A 27,158-nucleotide genomic window follows, 5' to 3' on the forward strand; every position below is an offset into this window, starting at 1 on the left:
TGAAAGTATTGAGCCTCCGTTCAGAGCAGCAGGAGGAGGAAGGTGGAGCTGAGGCAGGTGAGTGTTAACATGAATATGTTTCTTCTTATGACATAAAATAATTCCACGCTGTACACTGACTTCATTTACTGAGGTTATATTTATCGAGTTTTTATTTCCTGATGTTCGTATGTGTCATACGTATTCCAGTCGCCAATTCTGAATTATAACTAACATTAAAAACACATTTAAGGAGGAGAGAGAGCAAAAAATTTCGATTAACATCTGATGTTTGGGTTGTAGTTATTACAAATATGGTCGCAGCTGTGGTTCAGGTTAGAGTGAGTGTCCATGGAATAAATGTAAGTCAGTGAACTGGAAACATGACTGTGTTCAAACGTTTTTTCTTTTTTATAATGAGTCTAATCAAAGGTGGACAGAAGTATCTCCACTGTGACTTTTCTGTGTCACCATCAGAGCTTCTGCACAGTGTTTCTGGGGCAGATAACATTGCAGCATTATGGAGACATTATGGAGACAAAAAGAAAAGCGTCTGGACTTCTTTAAGTTAAACTTAAAGAAGTCCAGACGCTTTTCTTGGACTGTTGGTTTCAGTGTTTAGTCTCATTCACACACTCCCTCAGACTCTTCACACACACTGATTTGCTGACATAAACACACTCCTGTGTGCTTCACACACACACTGAGGACCATCTACAGACTGTGAGCTCCGTCTTCTTTGTCTTTGGAGCCGAACTCTGACAAAGTTAGGAACAAAACTTTCTCCAGCGTGTGAACTTTCCTCCTAGACTCAGTCTGAGCAGTCAGACCACATATTTCTAAAGCAGCACATGAAGGTGTGGCTCACACACACACAGGTGAAGGAAACAGCTGCAGTATTAAAAGCTGCTTCACTGTCTACAAATATATGAACTGAATGTTTCTTTCAGGCTGTAAAAACCTTGTTTATCCTCCATTACAGTCCTGCATTCAGAGCATTACTTCTGTTATATTAGTACATGTATTTTATTCTGATGAACACATGAAACTCTGAGCTGGATTGAATCCATTGAATCAGAGTTCAGGACTCAGACTAAACACACTGAATGTGTCCTGAGCTCGGCCGCTGTTCCACAGTAACTGCTGTCAGAGTCACTGTTACTGAGTTAGCTTAGCTAGCAGAGCAGCTAGCAGTTAGAGTATGAACTCTGTAAGCAGTCAGCTCGGTCCTGGACGTTGTTACTGACATAAAGCTGCTCTCTGCAGCCATGTTTGACCTTTGTAGGACTACAGTAATGGAGGATTTGGAGGCTGAACTCGGCTCTTTGACACTTTTTGTAGTGAACTGATGAAAGCTGCGTCTCAGATGGATGTTAGTCCAACACATCAGACACGACCTCTGCAGCTCTCAGTTGATGTGCACATGAATGATTTGTGTTTCCTCTGCAGGTGAAGGTAGAAAGTGTGTGTGAGCTGATGTGAACTGAGCAGCATGGATCAGTGTGAGGACAGAGAGGAGGGAGTCCCTCCCTCTAAAAGCACTCTGTGTGGGGAACATGAGAGCCAGACCAAAGCTCAGAGGTGAGATGACCATCTCTAACTGTCCATGACTCTTCTCCATGTCACAGCTCAGCACTCACATCACTGCTGCATCATTATTCACAGGAACCCGCCTGGACCTCCACCCAGAAGTGTGTCCTCTAAGAGCAAACGGGTGAAGCATTTCTTTCGTAATTTAGGGCAAAAAAAGTCATCTGACAAAAAGTAAGTTCATGTCAGTATTAAAATGTTTGAAATTTTAATCAGCTTTTTACTATTTAACGATTTAAATAATATACTATTTACATAGTTTATACTTTTTATGTAATGTATTGGTCACATTGGATGTGACACATGTTCACATATTTTTAGCGTCAATGAGAAACCATCCAGCTCTGTGTCCTTAAAGAGTGACCGGTCCAATCATCGATTCATTGGTTTTAAATCCCAGCCTGTCTCTGCTGCAGAGAGGTGAGCTGTTAGTAACAAAAACTCTCTGATTTAAATGATTTTGATGTTTCCTGGTTTCTAAAATGCATCTCTGTAGCAGAGCAGTGTCTCCAAGGACACACAGGCTCAGCTGTAACTGTCAGTTTATCTGGTTTAAGACACATTTGGACTCAATTGGCTGTTTTTAACTATGTATTTTAATCAGAGGTGTAAATTTAGACCTCACACATCTGGATCCTAAACTATGATAGAAACAGCTGCTAGCAGTGGGTAGTTTGACTTTGATACGCTGCTCTAGAAAGCAAACAAAGGTTTGTGCAGCTCCTCTTCAGAAAAGTGTTCAGAGAGCAGCTGCTGTATTAGACAAAGGCTCGTCGTGTGAGCCCAGATGTGTGTAACAGCTGGATGAAGGAGAACCATCACAGTCGCGTCTCCATCCCGCCTTTATTAATGAACTTCCTGTTGCTTGCAGATGACAGGAACACAAAGTGTTTGTGCCACGTGATGCTGCAGGATTTGTTAACGTGTCCATGATGGTAACATCTCCTCGTCTAACTGCAAACACATGAGCGCTCCTAACGGCAGCTATCACAACCACACAGGCAGACTGTGTCTCACTGTTGCATTCAGGGACATTTGTTTTCCTGTAAAAAGCTGAACTCTAATCTAAGAGGACTGTTACTGACAGGAAACAGCTGCATTATCTGCAGTCTGTGTGATCACAGCTGCTTCAGTCACTTTATCAGAGAATTGATCATTGAATAAAACATGTTTGTGTCTGCAGAGGTCAGAGGTCACAGTCTGCAGGATCCAGCTGTCCGTCTGTGAGGAGTGACCGGTCCAGACATAAACCTCCAGAGTTCAGTGATGAACCTGGACCAACGAGGTCAGAGAACTGTGATGACTCCTTTACATGTTTGTGTTTTCCTGGATAAATATGACCAAAGATTCATTAAAAAGATAAAAATATTAGACTTTGTCCTGTAGCGCTGTGTGGCAGGCAGGATTGGACCCAAACACAACAGGATGAAGTCAAAGAGGCAGCTTTATTTCAGCTGTGAACATGCAAACAGCAGAAATAAGAAAACATAACTGTAGGTTTGCAGTGAATGAAGCCTCAGCTCGATGCTCCACTTTGTCCCTCTTTTCCTTCTCCAAACAGCCACATCAGGAGTCTTTGATTGAGTTTTAAAATATTTAATTACAAATGTCCAAAGATGGGTTCAGGATACCTGAATCCACAGTTATTAAAGCTAAAATAGTTCACAGGGTTTGGACTTTGTTAGGTAACGAGAGAACATCAAAGTGTTTTTATCTTCAAACAGTATTTTTATCACTTCAGTTGCTCTCACAGCCCTGTTTGTTATTTTAGTAAGTAAGTAAGTAAAGTTTATTTATTAAGCGCTTTTCATAGACAGGTAGTCACAAAGTGCTGCACACAGAGATTAAAATAAACAGTACGATAAATAGCAAAATGCACAATATACACAATATAGAGTTTAAATGTAAATTAAAAATATAACAATGTAAACAGCATTGGTCAACAGAAAGCTTGTTTAAACAGTAAAGTTTTTAACTGTTTTTTAAAGGATCCCACAGAGTCAACCAAACGTAGTTGTAGAGGTAGACTGTTCCACAGCCTTGGTGCCACAGACTGAAAGGCTCCGCCCCCTTTCGTCTTCACACGTGTTCTGGGAGCAACCAACAAACTCTGAGTCTGTGAGCGGAGACAGCGAGCAGCAGTGTATTTAGTGAGAAGCTTGGATAAATAATCTGGGGCCATTTAGTGCTCTGTACGTTAAAACAATCATTTAAAACGAATTCTAAAATCTATTGGGAGCCAATGTAAAGAACATAAAATAGGAGTGATGTGAGCTCGCTGGGTAGAGCGAGTTAGTAGTCTGGCTGCTGCGTTTTGTACAGCTTGGAGGCGAGAAAGAGATGATTTATCCAAGCTGGTAAACAGGGAATTACAATAATCTAAACACGATGACACAAATCCATGGACAATTTTTTCCAGTTCAGCTAAGGAGACCATATGTCGCAGTTTAGAAATATTCCTTAAATGAAAGAAACAGGAACGAGACAGAGACTTTACATGTGAGTCAAGGCCCAAAGAAGAGTCAAATATTATTCCAAGATTTCGAATATTTGGCTCAGCAGAAGAACAGAAAGGGGCAACAACTTGACTGATTTTAGAATATAGATCAGGAGGAGCTATGATCATGGTCTCTGTCTTGTTCTAACAAGGTAGCTGTTAGAAAGCCAATCAGAGATTTGAGTTAAAGCCTGGACTAGGGTGGACAGCCTATCCAGCTGATGAGGCTTAACCAGAGCTCTTATGTTTCACTCAGTGCTCCCACCAAACACCTTGGAGGACACATTAGTGTGATTTAGATTTCATTGCTGTAAACACCAGTCACACAAGCTAACCCATGGAGGCAGCAGCAGGCTTTGTGTTTGGTAAAGTCTGTTGGCTTAAACTAAGAGAGTTTAGTTTGTTAGCACAAAGAGCTGTCAGCTAAAGCCCCGAATGCACTTTGAATACAGACGAACTGAGAAAAACACTTTAAATACAGCAAACAGTCAAACTGACCACATGTTTTTCTGCTGATCATCCACAGCAGTACGTTTAGCATTCATGCTAGCAGCAGGCTATGACTGTTAGGGTTGCCAACCGTCCCTTAAAAAACGGAATCGTCCCGTATTTAGAAACAAAAGCACACGTCCCGTATTGAGCTAATAAGGGACGCACTTTGTCCCGTATTGAGCTAATAAGGGACGCACTTTGTCCCGTAATACAGTGAAAATCAAAAGTGGTCTATAAATGTTTATGGAATTAACGCTTTGTTTGAAAACATAATTCCCAGCCCCTCTCCTGCTTTGTGACCAATGAGCTGACAGCACACTTATGACAATTCAGATTACCGCTCATCTCATTGGTCGAGGAAAGGTCGCTTGCGGAGAAAATACCGGAAGACAACAGATGACCACAACAAGAAGCATGGCCAACAGGGAAACAAACGCTGACACTGCGGTGCAAGTCTCGGACGACAGTACACCTAAAGCTGGGCAGACACTGTGCGATTTTTTCAGTCACGTTATTCAGCTCCTGCTCAAACTGCACGATTGACTCGCAGTTGGTAGGTCACGATGCAGGTCTCACACTATACCGCCCGATGCTCTGATGCGACCTGAGTGCTCACACTGTGCCTCCATATAATGAAGGTTATAACAGAAAATCTGTCGCTCTCTCTCTCTGTCTTTCTCTCACACAGACACACCACCACCATCAACTTTGCTAAATTGCTAATGAAAAACATTGATCAGGCAGCTGTGATTGAGCAGCAGTGTAGATCCAACTATGTTCACGGTTGTTGTGGTCGTGATAATTTTGTGATGCCACATCGAAAAGGCTCTGATGAGCTTTCCAAAGTTCTACAGTTGTGCCTCCATCGCTTGTGTCCAGATCACACGCTGCACAGCCGTGCTGCTCCGTCTTTTTCACCAACGTTTACGTGTTTGCGCGTGAGCAGTGTGAGCGGCTGTGGTGACACGCTCACGAGCGATTGATGATCGGGAGCTGGTCGTGAGGTGTTAATCGCTTCTCGTTACCCCACGTATACTACACGATGCACGATGAAGGCCAAAATTGGGCCGATCGCCAAATCGGTCGCATGACTCAAAAATCATCTCAAAATGGGCCAAAAATCGCACAGTGTGAGCCCAGCATCAGAGCAGCAATGTTTTTTCGCTCAGAGAAAGGAAAAAAAGGCTGCAAAAGTACAGGGAGGAATGGGAAAAGGAAAACACCTGGCTGGAAAAGTGCACGATAACACCTATAAAGCACACTGCACTGTGTGCCGGCGCACTTTTTCCATAGGCATGCTTCTAATGGTGGGCACATGAAGAACATGAGGGGCGTGAAAGCTCGGGGAACCCTTAACCAATTTGTTGTCCACCAGGCCACGGCAGAAGCAGATATGGTATGTAGACACTGGTTTGTTTTTTAAACCCTCTGGTTAAGGTTAATATGGGCATGTGCAGTGAATATCAGCGCTATGTGGCCAGAAGTGTGATAATATAATTTATTTTGTGTAATAAACAACTGCAAGGATAGATGATTACAACAAATAGATGACTAATACATAAAAGTAATACATAGATGAATAATGATGATGAGTTATGATGCGTAATCATGGGAACAAGCGGGTTTACAAACAGGAGCAGCTGATTAGCATTAGAAAAGCTGAAATAATACCTCAGCTGAAGCCAATTGCACTAAATGCACTATATGTGCACTGTTACAAGAATATTTTTCGTTCTATTGCTTTCTATTAATTTATATAATTTTAAGTTAAGCAGGACAGAGTTCTTTTAAAGAAAGATTTACTTTTATTCTCAAAAGTTAAGCATGACAGGCTTCTGTTTAAGAAAGAGACCTGTTTTACTGTGTTAATGTTGTCATTTTGAGCTAAAAATAAATGGCTAAATGATCATTTGTTTCCCATATGGTCATATCACAAAGAATATGCATCTGCTTAAATCAAATTCAAGTCAAATGGTTAAAAAATAATTTCACACACACAAAAAAGAGCTACCACACTGGGAAGGGTGAAGACAACTAGGTTGCCCGGCCCTGGCCACGAGGTGTCCCTTATTTATTTTTCAGGGAGTTGGCAACCCTAATGACTGTCCACTGAGCACCAACACAGGTAGGAGTGAGCAGTGATGAAGCAGGACTGTGGGCAAGTTTGAGCTACAATCCTATTGGCTTCTCAGTTTCTCCAAAGAAAAGGGGAAAAATTCTTGGTGTTGTGAAGATGTGAGTTGGTCTTGTTGTCGTGGGGCTGGAAGGATGCTGGCAGTGAGAGGCTTTTCATACAGTGTTGAGTAGCAGAATGAGAAGAAAGCCACTGCACATGAAACAAGGTGCTCGTAGTGTTTGTTTACTGTGTTTGTGCCACAATGTCAGATCAGTTGTAGATTCACATGCAGACTTGTCCAGTGAAACCAGTGCAAGTACTGCAGTACAGAGCAAAGACTAAGCAAGCCAGGAGAGCTCTCCAACTTTCTGAAAGTATCAGGATATTTGAGTGATAAGAAAAAGTGGATCGTGCAACAATGTCCCTCAGCACACAAAACAATCAAAGCAGAATAAATATAATGTTTTAGATCAAACACTTACAGGGACCTGAAGAGAGAGAACCAACAAGATGTCATGGCTAACAGAGGAACTCAAGCACAGACTGAGTTCTGACAAACAAAAAGGTGACAGTTTATTTACCAAAGGGGTGAACCACAGTGCTCTATATATGTACAGTGAGTTGGGGAGGGGGTCCAGGGCTCCAGGGAAAAGAGGGAAGGGAGTCCACACTCACTCCTCTTCAGTCACTCTTGTCCTGCTCTCCACTCACACAGCCACACACAGGAATCACAGGTAAGCGTCTGTAACCAGGTCCGGGGAAATATTTACTCAAAGTATACACAAAGTTTACCCAACTGGTGAATTTAGAGAGAGATTTCTTAGCAAGGAGCTGAGATCATGAACACAGGAGGGTCAATGTCCCAGCGACGAACTGCTCCATGCCGCAGCGTTAAATGGTTACCGGTAAGCCCAGGTGAATCAGCAACAGGTGGTGTAATCATCATAACTGTGTGGACCAAGAGCGAGAGGCCATTACAAGCTCCACCCAGGCAGGCAAAACGCTAGCAGGAGAGAGCAAAACATAAAACCTGAAAAGCCATCATGAGCCAGCCAGAGAGACACAGAGTTTATACTAGAAGAGAAACCTGCTCATCTTCATCATGTTTGTTTAAATAGAGAAAATCAGAAGTCTCTGTGTGTCGGACCACGGCTCTACACGGACACTTCTAAGCTGCTTCAGAGTGAACTGACCCAGATAATCTGCACACAGCGGCTGTAAAACAGTGAAAGTCATAACTGTCTCTCTGATGGAAAGCTTTTATTGTGAAGTCAGGAAGTCTGCAGGAAGTGTTGAGTTTGTATTCATCACTCAGTGTTTAATGAGACAGGCAGACAGGAAGAGCAGCTCATTAGTGTTGATGACATCAAAGGAACTGTGAGGAACTGCAGTTTGGTCACATCTGGATGTTTTTCACTGACAGTAAATGTTTTAGTGATAAAGAAATGTGTTCACAGAGGGAGGAAGAGGAGTGGTGTTTGTGATGAGGAGCAGCTGTCCTGCTGTGCTTTGTGTCAGGACGTCCTGAAGGATCCAGTCTCTACCAGCTGTGGACACTGGTTCTGCAGACAGTGCATCTCCTCATACTGGGACCAGTCTGCTTCATCGGGAGACTCCTCCTGTCCCCAGTGTGGAGAAAGATCCAGAAGCAGAGCTGGACTGCAGACAGCCAGTCAGAGCAGCTGTGTACAAAGTAAGACTGAACATCTGTCTGCTGATGGACTCATTTCTGAAAACTGGACTTCTTGTGTTGTTCAGACATTGAAGAGTTTTCTTTCTCTTTAGTCTCATTGTTTTTCTTTCTTTCAGCAGATGTTGGTCTGCAGGAGGTTTTAGATGAACATAAGATCAGTCTGAGGAGGAGATGTGAACGTGTGACTGAAGGAAGTGATGAAACAGGAAGTAGAACCCTCCTCAACACCATCTACACTGAGCTCTACATCACAGAGGGACAGAGTGAAGAGGTTCATACCCAACATGAGGTGAGGCAGCTGGAGACAGCTTCCAAGATGGACGCCCTCCATGACGCTCCAATCAGGTGCCAGGACATCTTTAAAGCCTTACCTGACCAAAAGAGACCCATCAGAGTGGTTCTGACCAACGGCGTGGCTGGTGTTGGAAAAACCTTCTCAGTGCAGAAGTTCACTCTGGACTGGGCAGAGGGCTTGGAGAACCAACATGTCAGTGTGGTGGTTCTGCTTTCATTCAGGGAGCTGAACCTGATCAGAGATGAGCAGTACAGTCTTCTGGAGCTGCTCCATGTTTTCCATCCAACATTACAGAAGGTCACAGCAGAGAAGCTGGCTGTCTCTCAGCTTTTGTTCATCTTTGACGGCCTGGATGAAAGCAGACTTTCATTGGATTTCACCAACAGGAAGCTGCTGTCTGATGTCACACAGAAGTCATCAGTCAGCCAGCTGCTGACAAACCTCATCCAGGGGAATCTGCTTCCCTCGGCTCTCGTCTGGATAACTTCCCGACCCGCAGCAGCCAATCAGATCCCTCCTACACGTGTTGACAGGCTAACAGAAGTACGAGGCTTCACTGACGCCCAGAAGGAGGAGTACTTCAGGAGGAGATTCAGTGATGAAGAGCTGTCCAGCAGAATCATCTCCCACATGAAGACATCCAGGAGCCTCCACATCATGTGTAGTATCCCAGTCTTCTGCTGGATCACTGCTACAGTTCTGGAGCACATGTTGACTACAGAGCAGAGAGGAGAGCTGCCCAAGACCCTGACTGACATGTACTCACACTTCCTGCTGGTTCAGACAAAGAGGAAGAAGAACAAGTACCACGAGGGACGTGAGACGAGTCCACAGGAGCTGACGGAGGCTGATAGGAAAGTTCTTCTGAAGCTGGGGAGGCTGGCGTTTGAACATCTGGAGAAAGGAAACATCATGTTCTACCAAGAAGACCTGGAGCAGTGTGGTCTGGATGTGACAGAGGCCTCGGTGTACTCAGGAGTTTGTACAGAGATCTTCAAAAGAGAGTGTGTGATCTTCCAGAAACCAGTCTACTGGTTTGTTCATCTGAGCATTCAGGAGTTTCTGGCTGCTGTCTACAAGTTCCACTGTTTCACCAACAGGAAGACAAAGGTGCTGAAGAACTTTTTGGGAAAAAAATACAACGAGTCCTCTCTGGATGATTTCCTGAGCAGAGCCATGTATAAATCCCTCCAGAGTAAAAATGGCCACCTGGACCTGTTTGTTCGCTTCCTTCATGGCCTCTGTCTGGAGTCCAACCAGAGACTCTTAGTAGGTCTGCTGGGTCAGACAGAGATCAGTCCAGGAACCATCCAGAGAGTCATCAACAACCTGAAGGAGATGAACAGTGATAAAATCTCTCCTGACAGAAGCATCAACATCTTCCACTGTCTGATGGAGATGAACGACCTCTCAGTACATCAGGAGATCCAAGAGTTCCTGAAGTCAGAGAACAGATCAGAGAAGAAACTCTCTGAGATCGAGTGCTCAGCTCTGGCCTTCATGCTGCAGATGTCAGAGGAGGTTCTGGATGAGTTGGACCTGCAGAAGTACAACACATCAGAGTGGGGACGACAGAGACTGATTCCAGCTGTGAGGAACTGCAGAAAGGCTGGGTGAGTCCAGATGTGATCATTAACATCATTGATCAGTGTAGGTTAGTAGTTTAATTTTGAAAATAAAATCAGATTGTAACCACAAAGTGTTTGTGTCCGTACGCTGCAACCTTCCACACCATTCCTTTATTGTACAGACTCAGCAGCAGCTCCATGGATCCCAAATCCAAGAGTGGAGAACAGATTTGAAGTGTGTCACATCCATGCAGTCACAGCTGTGTCCACCATGTTTCCACTGATATTAATCCTGTTCAATGACACGTTTCATATCAGTGAATATGTTCTTTAGGACGTCCACTGACATGTTTAAGTGTCCTGCTGGAAATCACTCAAATCATCCATGAAATCCATGAAAAATCCTTTTAGTGTTTCTAACTTCACCCTCTGTCCTCTCTCTCTCTCCATCCTCCTCACTGCTTCTTTCACTGATAATCACACAAACATCGTATTCAGCTACAAAATAACACAATAATATCATCTGATGATCATTATTATAAGAGCAGGATCCATATTTGATATCAGAGTAACACACTGCTTGGTTATGTGCAGTCATCATCAGTGACTGTGGGTCAAACAGAAGCTCTCTGATTGGTTGCTGACCTTGGTCACCTGTCCACTCTCACCTGTTTGTGTTTGCTCTCTCTTTGCTGTCTCCATCCTCTCTCTCCTTTCTCTCCCTCTCTGTCTTTGTACGTCACTCAGGTCCAATGGAAACAGTGACATTTACAAACCAATCAAAGACAAACTGATCCATGTCAGGTTATAACAATATTCAAAGTGAATACAGGCTGCTGCTGGACACAGACAGGTAACATCATTTTGACTTGCTGTCACCTGGATCTGGACTCATAAACACTGAAGCCCTGAACAGGAATACAAATCATTTTCTGCCAACTAGCGACACAGCAGCAGATAATGGCTCAGAAAGCTCAAATGAGCCAATCATTTCTGTGTTTAGTTCCCCTGAAATCAGATCTGATATCAGCAGCTCTGAGTTCATTCATCATTATTGTCCAGTGATGAGATTTCTGCTCCGTTTGGTAACAGTCAGCAGGTTTTTCCTGCGTGTGGACGTGAACAGTCGTACCTGACAGCAGGTAGCAAACAGAGATCATCTTTCCAGCTGGAACTCTTCACTGAGCTGAACTCATTCAAAATGTTCTGGAGTCAAAACAGGAAACAGTCCAAATGTGTGTCTTCACTCTGACTCTGGATCAGATCTCAGTGACAGACTGTGGACATTATGGAAGCCAAAATGTGACACCTTCTTCCTCCTTCATCTGCAGATTAAAGCCAAACAAAGATTCTCATTAAAAGTCTGCAGGTCTGAGAGAGACTCAATCGTTGTGTCATGTCAAACACAGTAAGAGGAGCTGAAGCACAGATGTGAAGAGCAGATTCATCAGATTATGACCTCACTCTGTTTTGTCTTCATATACATTCAGTCTGTGTTTATAATGCAGATTTTCTGCTTTTATAATAACACATTTTATATTTTCTATCATCACAGACTGACTCACTGTCTACTCTCAGAGTCTCACTGTGAAGTTGTGGCCTCAGCTCTGAAGTCCAACCCCTCCCATTTGACACAGCTGGACATGACTTGGAACAAGCTGCAGGATTCAGGTGTGAAGCTTCTGTGTGCTGGACTGGAGAGTCCAAACTGTCGACTGGAGACTCTGAGGTGAGTTCACTGACTGCGGCTGTTGTAGTTTTTCTATATTTCAGGTCTTTGATTGATGTTTGAAACTTTCTTTAGTTCCTAAATGTTCAGGATGTGTCTGAAGACAAATGTGAAGGAGTTTGAGTGCTTTCAGAAATGTTGTCTTTCCAAACGACTGAACAACAGTTTTTTCCTTTTGGCTCCAAACAGAAGTGACAGACTTGAGCAGGGTTCATTTAAAGGCTGACAGAAGTGGAGTGGTGACGGGGAGATGTTTGACAGGACAGTGTTTCAGCCTCCACAGGTTCATGTTGTGCTCCATCAGTCAGTGAAGATGAAGTCGGTGCTGATGAGGCTGTAGAGTGTGTGAGGGATGTGAATGAGGATGATGAAGATCTGATGATAGCAGATAAAAACAGGCTGCAGAGACTTTGAGCCATACAGGGCACACAGTGTGTGTACAGAACAGCTGAAATCATTATGGAGGCCTCACTGGAATATGGAAGCATCACAGTACAGCTTCAGTGAAGCATTAAAGTCTCTGATATGAGATGAGAAATGAAGCAGCCAGAGCTTTTTCATGAGTGGAAACCCACTGTGACTGTGAGCTGCTGCTACAGCCTCCAGATTAGCCAGCAGCTCATCCTGCTCAACATTTTCTCACCAACTTTAATGGAAGTGTGATGTTTTCAGCTGGAGTGATGGTCAGGGTGGCCTCCCTTTCCTCTTCTTCTCCTCTTCCTCTTTCATTTGTAAAGCCACTTCTGCTGCTTTCATTCATTTGGAAGTCCTGTAGCTGAGTTTGGGAGAGACTAACAGCCTCGGCAGCAGAGGGGAGAAAGGCTGTAACACCACCACTTTACTCTGTTCTACCTGTCACATCATTTTATCAGGAAACAAATATGCTCATGTTTTTACTATGTTTGTCTTGAAGATGTAAGAAGATCACATGGTGCTTTTTATTATTGTGTTGGTTTGTTTCCTGTCTCTTGGATGGAGCCCAGCTGTGCGTGGCCCCTGGGCCTGTGGTCAGAGTGTGTGCTGGATAATCCGGCCCAGGATGAGGCCAAACTGACATGGGATGAAATGTCTGTCACATAATTGAGCTTAGTGTAGTTTCATTTCTGCACAATTTAACAACAACCAAAACTTTGTTCTGTCTTTTCTATGTTATACTGTAGACTTTCTTTGATACTGTGTCCAAAAGGAGCAGCTTTTACTTTGAAGGGGAGGCGTCTCTGTTTCCTCTTCAGGTTGGATGATGGAAGCAAATTAGTAGCTGTGTCCCAAAACGTCGGCTGCATCCTCCAGAGGCTGCATTTGAAGGCCGATTACGTCACAGCCAGGCGATGAAGGCTGTCCGTATTTGTCGACTCCTTCAAATGTGCCCGACAAATGCGTCCTTCATTTCCCCGAATTTGAAGGATTCGTCGGGTGTGTCCTTCGTGGCCCACCATATCCCAGAATTCATATCCCAGCCAAATTTCAGCTGCCAACAATGGCGGCAGCTACTAAGTTTTCAAATTACTCTTATTAATCTTTCTGGGTCACAAAGTAAACTTTTAACATATTTTCAGGCGAGAAAGTAGCTGTGTAAACTTCAAATATCTGCTCGGTTTATCAAGACATCGCATATTTGCAAAAGTGTGCCGACGTTTTCGGAGACGTCTGTTACCCACCCGCTCGCTAGCAAGCCAGGGGGTTCAATGGTCACTCCAGCCGGCGAGAGCAGCGGACGCCCGGCTTCATCGTTTTCAGACCCCTGCTCTTTCGCTACTCAGGTGAAACACGATATATAAGTCACTCGGATAACTTAAAAATGTAATTGTTTGCCTTTTTTCTGTGTTTTATTTGTTCCGGAGTAAATCGGTTTGGCTGAGATCAAAGTTCCTCCGGGATTTTCACACAGCTGAATAAACGTTAAACAGGAAACTGATTAAACAGAAGTGTGAGACGGTCGAGAATTTACGCCAGTGTCCTGTTATATTTTAGATAGCAAGGAGCAGACGGCCGAGTTTATTAAACTCCACAAACACAGCGGTGACGCAAATCTGAAGGCTAGACCGTCCCATTTCACAGCCTCGCACTTCCAGCCTTTTCGGTCTTTGAAGGACCCGGCCCACGTAGACCGCGAATACCGGGTCCTCCGAAGGATGCAGCCGAGGTTTTGGGACAAAGCTAGTGTGTGATGTTCTTTCAGTGTTGCACTTTGTAGACGCTCCCTGAGCACTGGTCTCACAGCCAGCTGCACATAGAGACCAGTGTTGTTAGTCCAGGTCAGAAGATGACTTGTTGGAATGAAAATGAGCTTGTAGTTTGTCTGCTTTAATAATGTGACTGGAAAAAGGTGTTGGACTTCAAATATGTCCATTTCTTTCACACTTCACCTTTAAAAGTGAAGCCTTGTGGTTCCTGGAAGGAAAAACACGACTTTTTCAAGTCTTTGTCCTGTTTTTATGAGAAATGTACGACTTTAATGTGAAACATTCAGAGTTTTTTCTCTTGTTGTGTTTGTTTGAAGCTGCTTCCTGTTGGCTTCAGCTGTTTGGAGTTTCCATTTTCTAAACTTCTACATTCTGAACCTTCTTCAGCTCTGAACAGATGATGAAACACTGAATGATTTCAAGCACTTTGTCTAATAAACTTACATCTTTCATTCTTTATACAGATTGTGGGGCTGTGGTTTGTCAGAGATCAGCTGTGATTATCTGGCAGCAGCGCTGAAGTCCAACCCCTCCCATCTGAGACAGCTGAACCTGAACCTGAACAACAAGCTGCAGGATTCAGGAGTGAAGCATCTGTGTGGTTTCCTGGAGAGTCCAGGATGTGGACTTGAAACTCTGAGGTCAGTCAGCATGTTTTAGTTGTGCTGAGATGAATATGATGTGAAAGTTGTGCTGACACTAAACTGCAGACATCAGGCTGATATTATACTGATCCACACTGAGGATCTTCATGGTAAAGTCTGTTTTCTTCTTCTCTGGTTTAGTCCATTGACTGCAGCAGAACAATGTTCACATTTCAAACAGTGAGACTCAACGTATGGCCCGCGGCCCACACGCGGCCTGCCCACCTTTCCTGATTCAGAGAGAGGGGACCCTGATTAACTGTGTAGTGTTCTTCCTCACAGTTCTAAGTATCAGACACAACAATGAATAATCCACAGCTGACTGTCTTTAGCAGGTCAAAGGTCACGGCACACAGCAGACAGTGGGAAATATTATAACTCTGATCATGCGCCAACCAGCGTGCAGCCTGTTACAGTCGCTCCTGCTTTTCTCTTAGTTTAGCTCTTTTTTCTTACGTATTCTTTTTTTTTCTCTGACTTGTATTTTCCTCCGTTTTCTATCTCTTACTCAATCATGTGGATTGAGAGAGTTTTTGTTCTTCTGGTGGCCGTGGAACTGTTACTTTTATCATGGAACGGGACCGCGGCACATCTCCTACACGCACGGACTGTTTACTCCAGAGATCAGCTGATCGCCCTGATGCCGGCCGGCTCGCTGGCCAGGCCCGCAGAAGTGCCCGCAGAAGTACCAGCTGAAATTTGGAGGAAAACACATCGGGGATGCAGAGGTCAAGGACAGAAGAGAAGAAAAAAGGTGACGGTGAGACAGCGGAGGCTCGAAGCGAGGAGGAGGTTTAAACCGTGTCTGCCGTCTATCGTGATGGGAAATGTGCGATCGTTGGCAAGTAAAATCGACGAGCTCTCAGCACTGGTACGGAGTCAGAGGGAATACCGAGAGTGTAGCCTGATGTGTTTCACCGAATCATGGCTGCACCAGGTCATTCCCGATGAGAATGCTTCCGTGGAAGGCTTCCACACTGTTCGGGCGGACAGGGACAGCATCGCTAGCGGTAAGCGTAAAGGAGGTGGGCTTGCTGTTTTAGTTAACAACCGGTGGTGTAACCCTGCCAACATAACAATCAAAGAAAGGACTTGTTGCCCGGACACTGAACTGTGTGCTGTTGGACTCAGGCCGTATTATTTACCCAGGGAATTCTCTCACGTCATCTTGGTGGCTGTTTATGTTCCCCCCTCTGCTAACCCCACAGCTGCATGTGACACTATCCACTCTGCCATAGCTCGGCTACAGACTCAGCACCCGAGTGCCTTTATTGTGATCTCGGGTGACTTCAACCATGTATCACTGGACAATACACTACCAACATTCAAACAATATGTGGACTGTCCCACCAGGGGAGAGAAAACTTTAGACTTACTGTATGCTAACGTCAAGGATGCATACAGCTCCTCCTCCCTCCCCCCACTTGGTAGGTCAGATCATAACCTGATTCACCTCACCCCCCGCTATGTGCCAATTGTGAGGAGGGAATCTGTGACCACCAGGACTGTTAGGAGGTGGTCAGAGGAGGCAATAGCGGAACTACAGGGCTGTTTCGAGGTGACTGACTGGGAAACACTCTGTGAGCCTCACGCCGAGGACATCAATGGGCTTACTGAGTGTATCACAGACTACATAACTTTCTGCACCGACTCCATTGTTCCAGCTCAGACTGTTCATTGTTACCCAAATAACAAGCCGTGGGTGACTAAGGACATCAAAGCCCTCCTCAACAACAAGAAGAGGGCTTTCAGAGGGGGCAACAAAGAGGAGGTGAGGAAGGTCCAGGTGTTACTAAAGGACAAGATCAGAGAGGCTAAGGACAATTACAGGAGGAAGCTGGAGTGGAAACTCCAGCAGAACAGCATGAGAGAGGTGTGGAGGGGCATGAAGACCATCACTGGATTCAGGCCAACCAACAGCAGGGGAGCTGAGGGAGGTGAGAATAGAGCCGACGAGTTGAATCTGTTTTTCAATAGATTCGACACCACAGTGTCTGCTCCCACCCCCACAACCTCACCTGCAGTCAGCCTGGAATCCAGAGCCACACCACTGTGCCAGCCTCTCTCTTCACATGTTGCCTCCTGTGAGATTCCTGACACCCCTCCCCCACCCATCACCTTCACTCAATACCAGGTTGAGATGCAAATGAGGAGACTTCACTCAGGCAAGTCTGCTGGACCAGACGGAGTGAGTCCCCTTGTCCTCAAGACCTGTGCCCCCCAGCTGTGTGGAGTCTTTCATAAACTGTTTATGCTGAGTCTGAGTCTGCAGAGGGTCCCGGTGATGTGGAAGACATCATGCCTCGTCCCTGTACCAAAGACGCCTCGTCCCAGTGGCCCCCAGGATTACAGGCCCGTGGCACTGACCTCCCACATCATGAAGACCCTGGAAAGGCTCATCCTGGACCAGCTGCGACCCATAGTAAGACCACATCTGGATCCCCTTCAGTTCGCTTATCAGCCTCGTCTCGGAACAGAGGACGCCATCATCTACCTGCTCAATCGTGTCTACACCCATCTGGACCAGCCGGCGAACACTGTGAGGGTCATGTTTTTTGACTTTTCCAGTGCTTTCAACACCATCAGGCCGACCCTCCTGGGTGATAAGTTAGCAGCGATGCAGGTGGATGCTTCTCTGGTGTCCTGGATTGTTGATTACCTGACAGGAAGACCACAATATGTACGTCTCCCACAGTGTGTGTCTGACAAGGTGATTAGCAACACAGGGGCACCACAGGGGACTGTCCTCTCCCCCTTCCTCTTCACCCTCTACACCACAGACTTCAGCCACTGCACAGAGACCTGCCATCTTCAGAAGTTTTCTGATGACTCTGCGGTGGTTGGATGCATCAGCAGGGATGATGAGACAGAGTACCGGGCTGTGGTCGACTCCTTTGTCACGTGGTATGAGCAGAATCATCTGCAGCTCAACGTGGCAAAGACCAAGGAACTGATCGTGGACTTCAGGAAGACCAGGAAACACTTGACCCCTGTTTCAATCCAGGGGGTCAGTGTTGACATTGTGGAGGACTATAAATACCTTGGAGTACACATTGACAATAAACTGGACTGGGCTAAAAACACCACAGCACTTTACAGGAAGGGCCAGAGTCGTCTCTATTTTTTGAGGCGACTGAGGTCCTTCAACATCTGCCAGAAAATGCTGAGGATTTTCTATGAGTCTGTGGTGGCCAGTGCGATCCTCTATGCTGTTGCATGCTGGGGGAGCAGGCTGAGGGTCGCAGATGCCAACAGACTTAATAAACTGATCCGTAAGGCCAGCAATGTTGTGGGGATGGAGCTGGACTCCCTCAAGGTGGTGTCGGAGAGGCGGATGCTGTCCAAGATAAAGACAATGTTGGATAACACCTCCCACCCACTCCATGACATGTTGGTCAGTCACAGGAGCTCGTTCAGTGAGAGACTGAGATTACCGAAAAGCACCACTGAACGACACAGGAAATCATTCCTGCCTGTGGCCATCTCCCTGTACAACGCATCCACTTAACACACTGTTTGCTGCTACAACTACACATGTTTCTTTTCCAAATATTTATTTATAAGTGACTTATGTATGTATGTATGTATATATATGTATATATTGTACTATTCTTAGTTAGCGTATTGTCTGTCTTGTCTTAATGTTGGTTTAAAATGGAGCACTGTAACAAAAAATAATTTCCCCCAGGGATCAATAAAGTATTCTGATTCTGATTCTGATTTATCAGCACATATCCATATGTATAAAAACAAAGCTGACACTGTGAGACTTGATCAGAGGTGTGATCATCACAGCAGAGGCCTTTGTGTCAAAGTCACTGAGGATCAAACAGAAACACATGAAGCAGATTTTCCTGTTCTGGCTTTTTATAGCAGATAACCTTCAAAATATTCTGCAGTCCATCAAAAACTGAAGCAAACCATGAATCAACATGTGAACATGAGCTGATGCTGCTGAAGTGAAGCAAAGTTACAGAGGTTTGATTACAGACACAGCTGAGAGTTTGTAATCTGTCATCATTTTAAAAGGTTTACATTTCTTCAGTATATCCACATTTGCAGCTGGTACCTCAACCTCCACTTGTCCAACACAACTGCTGTCCACTGCCTCCATGACATTGTGATTTTGCTGTTGGTCTTCTGTCAGATCTTCATCAATCACTTCTGCACGGGGCACACCTTCAGACTCTGCAGCTGCATAACGAAAGCCTGTAAGATAAAATTAGACATAAGGTAAATGTACACCAATATTCCAATGACAGGTGTGTGATTCATCTGGAAGTTATGTGCGGATTAGTGTACAGTGATAGCAATTTAGTATGTTTTTAGAGGGGGGGGGGTTGTTTACCTCCGATGGGTGCTCTTTTTCGCTTCCGTTGCGTACGCCTTGAGTGCCGGTCCGAGTCTGATACAGGTATGTCGTCATGCCCCATGTGCAGTGTTGGTGCCCAGTCTGGATTTGTTACATCCATTTCATATGCTGGTTTGCCTGCAATAATGCCAAATCATAAGCTACTCAGTCGACATGATGTGGTTCTGCAGCATCACACATTAGCATGTTTTATCTCATTATCTATGACCTCAGCACGTTGAAAATCACACTAAAAGCCTTTCAAGAGTGATATGAATTAATTTAGAACTCACCGGAAAGAAAATGCCGTGAGCAAACCAACAAAAAGCTGGGGATTGCAGAGAACTCGATATCCGCTCGTCTCACCGCTGCAATCCAAGCCTGACGTCTTTGTTTAGTAATATCGGATACATGGGATCCCTCACGTTGCCTCCAGGATGGAAAACGATGAAAAGAGAGCCCGTTATCCAGCTTCTTGCCTTCACGATCGTGTGATCTAACGTTGCAACCGACAACACAACACGTACGATCCATAGCTGAAATGGTATCCTTTGGCTGGCCTACTGTCATGGCGGAAGGGGGCATGGCCCATCTCCCGTGACATCACGCTCCAAAGCCCTATAGGTGGGAAAATGTACCATGTCGACCAATCAAAAATGATATGGAAACATGACATTTGGTTGTTTAGCAAAAGGGGGAAGTTTTAGGAGTGACCGGCAAGAGAGAGCGAGTGAGCGAAAGAGAGAGAGAGTTTTGATACGTGAGAGATTTGTGACGTTTACCGTGTTTGGTCTCAAGTTAGTTTGTTGTCTTGTGTATTTAGTGTGTAGCTGTTGTTTTGTTTTGTGTGTCAGTTCTACTAGTGATCGTCACAGTTGCTGCCTTAAAGCCAACAAAGGCAGATTGCAGTGTAAACGCTGAGTGACACACCTGCTGTCAGACCTGCAGGTTTATCCCTGTGCTGTTCTCATATGTGTTAGAGTGACACAAACTATTGTTTGACACCTGATTGTTCTGTAAATAGTTTGAAATGATTATATGAAAAACGTCTGAGCCTTGGCTGCATTTTTTGGTAAATAGTACCATATAACTTTGTTGTTTGCAAAACGTGTGCGTATTTTTAAAAGTGTACAATCTCTATTTGCATTTCAAGTTATGAAGATGATTCGTTAAACATGTGTGTGGTTTTTACAGTCAAAATATCACTTTCTACTTGTATTTTAAATTTTGTCTGAATTTAGATAAATTGTGCTGATACAGTTGGTCAAAATGAGAAAATAACAGATTGGCAAGATAAACTGTTTTTAAAGGTAAAATATAGAGGCCACATCAAAAGTAGTCAAGAAGGGTTAAAGGCTAAAAGCAAAGTTGTCACCAAGTACTGTTTATATTTGTGTGTATTGCTGCAGCTTTTTTGAGTATTAATTTGGTGCCTTTGTGTGAAATAATGGTATTGTGAGTGATCCATATAGTCACAAAGAATAGCCACTTGTTTCTGTGCTACCAAAGTTCCCCGGCTTTCATTCAAAATGTGTTTATCGTCAGCACCTGCACATTAAACTACTTAAACATTATAAATGTCTTCAAGCTCACACTGAGGCCTGTGGGGTACTATCAGCCACTGAGACAGTACACACATTTATATGTGTTTGTATATGAATATTTCATACTTTAAGACTGCCTGTTTATTTAAGGGAGATGAACAAAATACATTGGAATTGTACAAAATAATATCATGGATGATAAATTAAATAGATTTTAAGTAGATGCTTGTGCATTCTTAAAGTCTTATATGTTGAACTGAACTATGTGATCTGTTCAAAGCCTTAATCTTAATTTGAAGTGAAATGTGCATTTTGAGTTTATACACTATGTATATAAGGCGACCGTTTCCTTTTGCAGTATTTTTGTGTGGTGTACTTTTCTATGTCTTAACAAAAGGGGAACAAAGGTGTTTAAGTTCACCTAGGATGATGTGTTTTAATTTTCACATGGTCTTGCTTGAATTTGACCCTGACAAAGGCGTATGAACTCTGTCAGCTGTTTGGAGTTTCCATTTTCTAAACTTCTACATTCTGAACCTTCTTCAGCTCTGAACAGATGATGAAACACTGAATGATTTCAAGCTCACACTTTGTCTAATAAACTTACATCTTTCATTCTTTATACAGATTGATGGACTGTGGTTTGTCAGAGATCAGCTGTGATTATCTGGCAGCAGCACTGAAGTCCAACCCCTCCCATCTGAGACAGCTGAACCTGAGCTGGAACAACAAGCTGCAGGATTCAGGAGTGAAGCATCTGTGTGGTTTCCTGGAGAGTCCAGGATGTGGACTTGAAACTCTGAGGTCAGTCAGCATGTTTTAGTTGTGCTGAGATGAATATGATGTGAAAGTTGTGCTGACACTAAACTGCAGACATCAGGCTGATATTATACTGATCCACACTGAGGATCTTCATGGTAAAGTCTGTTTTCTTCTTCTCTGGTTTAGTCCATTGACTGCAGCAGAACAATGTTCACATTTCAAACCTTCAAAGAAGAAGAAAAATCCTCCACTGGATAATTCACTGTGAAACTCTGCAAGTCTTCATTCCACCTTAAAGTCTGTCTGACACTGAAATCCAAAGCAAAATGTGCGTTTGCTTTACAGACAGCAGTCCAACACAAACATACACACATCATCAAAACACAGTCCAACATCCAAATCTCCTCCACTGCCAGCATGAATGATGGGAAAGAGAAGGAGGAACACTCTGACATTCAGGGTTAGAATGAGTTTCATGAAGCAGACTGTGAAGATCAAAGCTGCATTAGAAAGCTTACATGAATGAATGAGTGGACAGAAGTGGACAGAGATCATCTGAAGCACTTCAAAGGCTTTAAATCAGCACATTTCTCTTTATTCTTTATCAACTCTGTTAGTTTCTCTCAGTTTTCTGTGGAATGAAGCTAACAGCAGGCTAATAAGATGCTGACCAATAGGTTTCTATTAAAGGTTGTAATTTGTATATGAAAAGTGCTTTGGCTCAGCAGGGATCAGCTTACAGGTAGAATACAGCTGCTGGATGGGATTAGCATGTCATAGCTATCTACCAAACTGCTAACTGGGGGATTTCAGGCCATCTATGGATCATTTTTGCTAACTGTTTATTCAGCTTAGGCTCACAGGGCTGCAGCCTGTGCCCTAGCTGTCATAGGGCAAGAGGCGTGGTCCACCTGCACAGGTGAGCAGTCCATCACAGGGCCAACAGAGAGAGACAGAGAAGCACTCTCTCACATCCACACCTACAGCCAATTTAGAAGCACCAATGAACCTAAGCAGCATTTCATTGGACTGTGGGAGAACATCCAACCTCCACAGAAAGGCCAACAAGCTTCAACCTACAACCTTCTTGCTTTAAGGCACTAGTGCGAACCACTTTTCCCCATTTCAGCCCAAATCCTGCATCTTCCTGTTTTTGACTCCAGGCCAGCTCCACTAACACTTTTTCATCAGACACTGCCACCTAGTGGAGGAAGTCTTAGTTCCATTTGAAGCTCCAGATTACAGTTAGTTCCTTTACAAAGAGGTGGAGGTGGTGGGGCCACAGCACCATCATCACTGAGTGCCATAGGACACTTAACCTTTGTTTCCATATGCTGGGAACTTCCTGTTGTTCCAAGGAGGACTGGAAAATGTGTGAAGATCTCCCAGTCAGTTCCTCACAGCACACTTCAATCATTTCCCTCCCACAGCATCAGGACCAGGGCTTTTTCTCTCTTTGGTCCCACTAAGAGATTTCCACACAAACACCTCATCAGTGGGACTCTCAGAGCTACCAGCCCTTTGCTACAATCACAAAGCTCTTCATTGAAATCAATGATATCAAAGCTGGAATCAAATGAGTCCAAGTCTTCTGCTGATTCAGCATCACATTCATCTTTGCTCCTTGTTCTGCATCCCCACCATGGACTTCATTCCTTTCCAAGCCAGCCTTGAGTGTCCTTTATTCAGCTCATCCTCTGCTTTACTTTTACACCTGATTTTAGCTGCTTTATCTCTCTTTCAACAAGTTTCTGTGCCTCAATCTTTTTCTTCTCTCCTTCATAACAAGACAGCTTCTTCTGCCTGAGAACATGTTGGAGTGATTTACTAATCCAGGGCTGCTTATTGGGGAAAATACTTCCTGTTTCCAAAGTAATCCCCATTTTTCCCAGAAAGAAATGTAAGTAGAAATCGATGATCTAAGTGAGAACATGAGCCTTTAAAAAGTCTCAGTGGGTGCAGTCAAAGCAGTCCCTCAGTCCCAGTATAGAGTCTTTGGTCCAGACTGGAACAACTGTGTGCCCAGTTTGAGCTCTCTTCAGTGCTGTGACCTGACAGACCCAGAGGGGCCATCACATCACATTTAGAAGCTCCCCTAATGGAGCCACAACACATGTCCAACACTTAGTCTGTCTTGTTGGACCAACTGGAAGAAATGATTCAAGGACTTAGTCACAGAACAGAGATTCAAATCTCCAAAATCCAACTGGCTGCATCAGGACATATAGTCTGAAACTCTGCACAGTTTCCTGTTTGAAGCTGCTTCCTGTTGGCTTCAGCTGTTTGGAGTTTCCATTTTCTAAACTTCTACATTCTGAACCTTCTTCAGCTCTGAACAGATGATGAAACACTGAATGATTTCAAGCTCACACTTTGTCTAATAAACTTACATCTTTCATTCTTTATACAGATTGATGGACTGTGGTTTGTCAAAGATCAGCTGTGATTATCTGGCAGCAGCACTGAAGTCCAACCCCTCCCATCTGAGACAGCTGGACCTGAGCTGGAACAACCTGAAGGATCCAGATGTGAAGCAGCTGTCTGATCTTCAGCAGAGTCCAGACTACAGACTGAAGACTCTGAGGTCAGTAGAGTGATGGAGTGAGTGGGTGGTGCTGTCAGCAGTATTGTACTAAACACAGTCAGTATGAAACAAAGATCCAGTGTTTCCTGTAAAGCTGCAGCTTCTCAGTGAAGCTGTGAGAGGAGAATGGTGACAGGCTTCAGGATTGGACACAAACACTTCCTGTTTCTGACCTTTATGGTCACCATAGTAACGGCTGACACGCTCTGATCAAACACTGTCAACAGCCAATCAGCTCTCTGAACAAAGCAGCACGCAGACCAATGACTGCATTCATTTCCAAGTTTAAAGCAGTGAAGAACACAGTCTGTAGGTGAGGAAGAATTTAGTGAGAGCAGATGTTTGGATGGAATTCCTCCAGTTAACAGCTGGAACCGTCCATCTGGATTGTTGGGCTTGTTGTTGGGGTTCCTACAGAGCTCAGAGTGGACACACCAAGGTTCTTCTAATGAATGAAAGTCCAAACTCAAACTAGGAGGGAAAAACATTTTCATCAACTTCAATAAAAATCCAAAGATTAGAAAAAGTGAAGCAACAATGAGTCCTAGTACAGTCCCAGCACTGAAGTCCCTGCTGCTCTTTATACTGGATGTGCTGCATCACTGACTGACAGCTGATGAAGAGTCTCTGGAAACACTCGTTTATCTCCTCTGCTCTTCCTTCTTCTCTCTGCAGGTGGAGCTGATGATGGTAAACAGGACGGTGTGTGTGCTGAGAGAGGAGGAGCTGTGTCCTGATGATCCAGAGAGGTTGAAGCAGCAGCAGCTTGTGTGTAGAGACGCTCTGACTGGGCCATGTTACTGGGAGGTGGAGAGGAGAGCTTCATCCAGCAGTGACTGACAGAGGAATGAGAAGAAGTGCAGATGACTGTCAGTGCTGCAGAGTGAACTGCTCTGAGAACAGCTCCACTGTCAGACACAATGTAGAGTCCAGCATCATCCCTGTGTGTCCCTCTGGATCTGACAGAGGATCATCAGTGTATCTGGACTGCTCTGCTGCTGCTCTGTCCTTCTACAGTCTCTGCACAGTCTCTGTCTGACTCTGGCTACATTTTTGGCATTTATATTCTTGGTTGCTCTCTTTATATTTTTCACATGCAAAATGTGCCCATCTTTGGCAAGATTCACACTGCACCTGGAAAGGAAAAATAAATGGCTCATATTCTGTTTGGTGAATACTATTACTCAACATTTTAATTATGATTGGCAAGTAATGATACTAAGACTTATGTGTTTCTTTTGTTTTGTTTTGTTTTACCATTTCAATCATGCTGCGGTCAGCGTTAGCATCTAACATGGAGAAAACAATGCAGTAGTCCTCAGCGTTCCCTGAAACACAATCATAGTTAGGTTTTAATCAAACATTATTTATTGAATAATTAAAAAATAATAGTACATTTTTTCCAAATATACTTCCTGGAAAATTAGTCTAAATTAGACTTTGAGAAGGGTCTTATCTGAAAGTGTTTGAAGAGCACTATTTGTACTGTGCTGTTTGAAAAGCACTATTTAAATTGGAAGTACGCACTAACGTGATAAGGACTTTACTGGACTTACCTCGATTTTCAAGTAGGGTGCAAGCTATCTGCATTCGCTCCAGCACAACTGGCTCTGTAGTGGTTGACACCTCACTGACCTCTCCAAAATCAAGGTAGTGTTCTGCAAACTGTGAGATTGATCATAATTAGAATGTAAAGTCTTAATTAGGTAAAGGATAGGATAATTATAAGCCACAAGGCTTCAGCCTATTCCTTTTTCAGTTACTGTATGATTAAGTACTTCTATGTAAAATGATCATCTTTGTTGTTGTTGACCGAAATAACTTTCACTTCACTTAAATTCACTTAAAGTCTTAATTCTAGCTAACAAGAAACTGAATCATTTGAATAAGGGTTACCTTTAACAGTAAAACTCCACAACTGCTGGAATCCTGTCGCTTGTTGTGTTGCATAGTCTGTAACTGCCACTCCATGGTGTCTTCATGCCCTCTCATCCTCAGAAAATTCCTAGTTGAACAAAAGTGTTTGTAATGAAACAAGATTTTTTTTTTAAATCTAAGAATAACACCTCAGTATCATACATACCTCCAGTTGCGCAGAATTTTCCTGTCATAAACACCTTCATTCCCATGGGGTCTATGAGCAGTATTTTCTGTGCAGAAATGTTGACAATCTAAAGAAAGGGTTAAATTAAAAATTACAATTGTTTGTGCCACTGAAAACTTATTTAAAATAACACTTTGTGCAAGAAACTGCTTCACAACAAATTATGCAAATTAATAACAAAATGAACACATACCACAAGAATCCAGTGTGTACCAAAGTTCACAGGGCACAGCCACGTCTTCAACTGGGAACTTCATCTGTGGGATTGGAAGTGCAGAGTAATTTGGATTTACTTAGGTACCATGCGTCTCAGGGTGTTTTCAAATATAGTCTTCTTTAAAGGAACCGAACTCTTTCCTCAGCAACAGAAAGGAGTCAACTGTTTGGACCACTTCTGAGCTTTCAACATACCAGTTGAGGCATCTGAACTGCCCAGAAAACAACGAGCTTGCAACTACTGAACAGAGCAGGTGTGCAGCATTCTGCACAAGTATACAAAAATGTTATAGAACAGTAAATAGGGTTTTTTTTTTTAATTTCAAAATTAGTAGGTAAATGACATTTCTTACTTACCTTTCGTCTGTCAATAACACGGTGCAGATATGCATCAATGAGTTTATACAACAGCAACAATTTTTGAAGTAACTGCTTGAGTGCTGTACACAAAAACATCTAAAGGAATAGAATTGCTGATAAAGGTTCTTTCTGCATATACTGGAACTGGGTATTATGATGTCACAACATCTGTGTTGTGGTTGATAACATTTTTTCCTATTGAAGTGAATGGGTGAAACCTTATCAGAGTTTTGCAATACAAACCCCCCGACCTACTCGCACATTTTAAACTATTAATGGTCTCTGCACTGCAAATGCTTCAGAAGGAGCAGAACCTCGAAATCAGAATCAATAATGATAAGTTCTCTTACCTCATCAGAAACCACCGTGACCCCTGCAGTGTTCGAAAAATAACTTGTATGGTCCAACAGCCCAGTATCCTTTGCACGCCATAGCCTCTTTACTAAAAGAA

At 43.7% G+C, this 27,158-nt stretch overlaps 1 protein-coding gene across 1 annotated transcript; it reads left to right on the top strand.

Moving 5' to 3' along the window:
* The first annotated feature begins 1,344 nt into the window (after positions 1–1,344).
* Positions 1,345–26,189, top strand: LOC112433227 (protein NLRC3-like). Its single transcript, XM_076882486.1, has 9 exons — positions 1,345–1,560; positions 1,645–1,743; positions 1,891–1,989; positions 2,753–2,854; positions 8,132–8,367; positions 8,484–10,275; positions 11,786–11,959; positions 23,854–24,027; positions 24,703–26,189. Exons 1-9 carry the CDS (start codon positions 1,472–1,474, stop codon positions 24,710–24,712), a joined length of 2,775 nt encoding a protein of 924 aa, XP_076738601.1. The 5' UTR covers positions 1,345–1,471; the 3' UTR covers positions 24,713–26,189.
* Positions 26,190–27,158: the final 969 nt, after the last annotated feature.

This window comes from Maylandia zebra, linkage group LG3 (genome assembly GCF_041146795.1).
Source record: "Maylandia zebra isolate NMK-2024a linkage group LG3, Mzebra_GT3a, whole genome shotgun sequence".
NCBI lineage: Eukaryota > Metazoa > Chordata > Actinopteri > Cichliformes > Cichlidae > Maylandia > Maylandia zebra.

Excerpts from the sequence above, each read along its gene's own strand:
- LOC112433227 (XM_076882486.1), top strand. The coding sequence starts at position 1,472 with ATGGATCAGTGTGAGGACAGAGAGGAGGGAGTCCCTCCCTCTAAAAGC. Across the intron at positions 1,744-1,890 it reads AAAAAGTCATCTGACAAAAA|CGTCAATGAGAAACCATCCA; the intron begins GTAAGTTCATGT and ends ACATATTTTTAG. Across the intron at positions 10,276-11,785 it reads AGGAACTGCAGAAAGGCTGG|ACTGACTCACTGTCTACTCT; the intron begins GTGAGTCCAGAT and ends CTATCATCACAG.